We start from the raw sequence: 2,107 nt of genomic DNA on the forward strand, positions 1-2,107 counted from the left end.
AACCAGAATTATTATTTTAAGAGGAATCTTCAATAATTTGCCTCGTAACTATTCTTAATTGATAACTAAATCATTAAAAAATCACTTCTAATTAAAAATAAAAGATACTAGTTAGCCTAGAATTAACAATTCCATAAATTTCAAGTCATCCTCCACGAAAGGGAAACAGAAGACTGAAAAACAAAAAGTTTGTCTTGCTACTTGAATTCATTATTTCCCACAAAGGAATCCCTCTGTGCCATCAAACATCATCTCAAACGTAGTGCAGTCCACATACAAACACAACACCAACACTTTTCTTTTTGCAAACTTTACATTCACTTTCATCACCCTTGAGCTATCAATCAATTCGATTTCAACCTTGGAGATAAGATGGCCCCAAGAGGATACTTCATCACAAAAGTGAATTCTTGCTTTTCCGACAGATCGACCCCTTCACCCTTCCACTCAAAATTCCAAACCAAATTTCCCACGAAGTACTCCAAATGGAGCATGGCCAACCCATACCCGGGACACATCCTCCTCCCTGCCCCAAACGGCATCATTTTGATCTCCCTCACCCCTTTCAAATCAAACCCTACTTCACCCACTTCCCCATTCTTGTCGCTTTTCAAGAATCTCTCCGGCCTGAACTCCATTGGGTCCTCCCACACCTCCGGATCCCACCCCATCTCCGCCGCCATGAAGTTTACGAGCGCGTTTTTGGGCACCCCATAGCTGCCCAGCTCAATGCCTTCCTCCGCCGCGGCGTGAGGCACCACGAAGTGGGTTGGAGGGTGCCTTCTCAGCCCCTCCAACACCACAGCTTTCAGATATGGCAGCTTGTCCAAGTCATCCTCCTTCAATTCTTTAAATTCTCCCCGCAGAACCCCATTTATCTCTGCGAAAAGCTTGTCTTGCACATGTGGGTATTTCACCAGGTTGGCCATTATCCACTGCAGCGTGGTCGCCGTTGTGTCCGTACCGGCGTTTAGAAACTCCGAGCATAGACTCACCATTTCTCCTTCATTAAGCTCTCTCTTCTCCTCCGGGAGTTCAAGTCCTATCAATGTATTTACGTAGGACATCACACGCTCTTTCTCAACTTCTTCTTTGGCTTTCCCATCGGTTCGGGCTCTTATCAGAGTGATGAGTAGATCTTCTTGGTCTTTCCTCATCTGCAGGAACTCCTTCCAACGTTTACGGAACAAAACCTTCCCCAACCTCGGCCAGAGATTGAGCACATTGAACCTGTTGAAGGACGCAAGCTGTTTGCGCTGGACAGCTTCGATTCCTCGAACCTTATCGTCGTCGACCTCGTCCCCGAAACACATGAAAACCAGCAGACTAAACATCGCGTGCTGGAAGTGGTCTAGGACTCGAACGGGGTGTCCGGACTGAGCCTCGGCTGAGAGGAGGTCGACGAGAGTGTGCAAAGTGCGGGCGCGTGCATGCGCATACGAGTTGACGCGGGTGGGGTTGAGGATGTGAAAGGTGAGGTTGCGGCGGAGGCGACGCCAGGTGGGGCCGTAGGAGGCGGACATGACTGTGCGCTGGTTGCTGGTGGTGATGCGGCCGGTGAGGAGGGCGGGGGGGCGGTCGGCGAAGGCTGCGCCGCGTTGGATGAGGGCATGGTGGGCGAGGGAGCGGTCGGCGACGAAGATAGCGGGGCGGGAGCCCAGGCGGAGGGTGACGAGGGGGCCGTGGCGGGCGTGGAGGTTGCGGAGGATAGGTTCGAGGTCGGAGAAGGGTTTGCGGAAGAGGAGGAGGTTGCCGATGAGGGGGAAACCAGAGGGTCCCGGAGGGAGAGTGGCTCTAGTAGTTTTAGCTTGTTTAGGGGGCTTGAGGATATGTAGCAGTAGTAACGCAGAGATGAGCAGAGAGATGATGAGGGTGAAGATGGCGCAGCTGCACCAGAACTCCATGTTAGGGCTTGCTTGCTGCTATTAATTCTCTTGTATTACATTGAAGAAATATAAATGACAAAGTGTCAAATATGTTATTGGGGTATACGTAAATATTATTATTATTGATGAAGCATGACCATCGTGCAAATGCATATGTATATATATATATATATATATATGTATACTATGGAAGCTGATTTTTCTTTGTTATTACTCTAAGA

General features: G+C 48.9%; 1 protein-coding gene across 1 annotated transcript; it reads right to left on the bottom strand.

Moving 5' to 3' along the window:
* Positions 1 to 344: 344 nt before the first annotated feature.
* On the bottom strand, positions 345 to 1,904 carry LOC131160950 (cytochrome P450 89A2-like). Its single transcript, XM_058116820.1, has one exon. It carries the CDS (start codon positions 1,902 to 1,904, stop codon positions 345 to 347), a length of 1,560 nt encoding a protein of 519 aa, XP_057972803.1.
* Between the last annotated feature and the right edge of the window lie 203 nt (positions 1,905 to 2,107).

The sequence above is a fragment of the Malania oleifera genome, chromosome 7, assembly GCF_029873635.1.
Source record: "Malania oleifera isolate guangnan ecotype guangnan chromosome 7, ASM2987363v1, whole genome shotgun sequence".
Taxonomy (NCBI): domain Eukaryota; kingdom Viridiplantae; phylum Streptophyta; class Magnoliopsida; order Santalales; family Ximeniaceae; genus Malania; species Malania oleifera.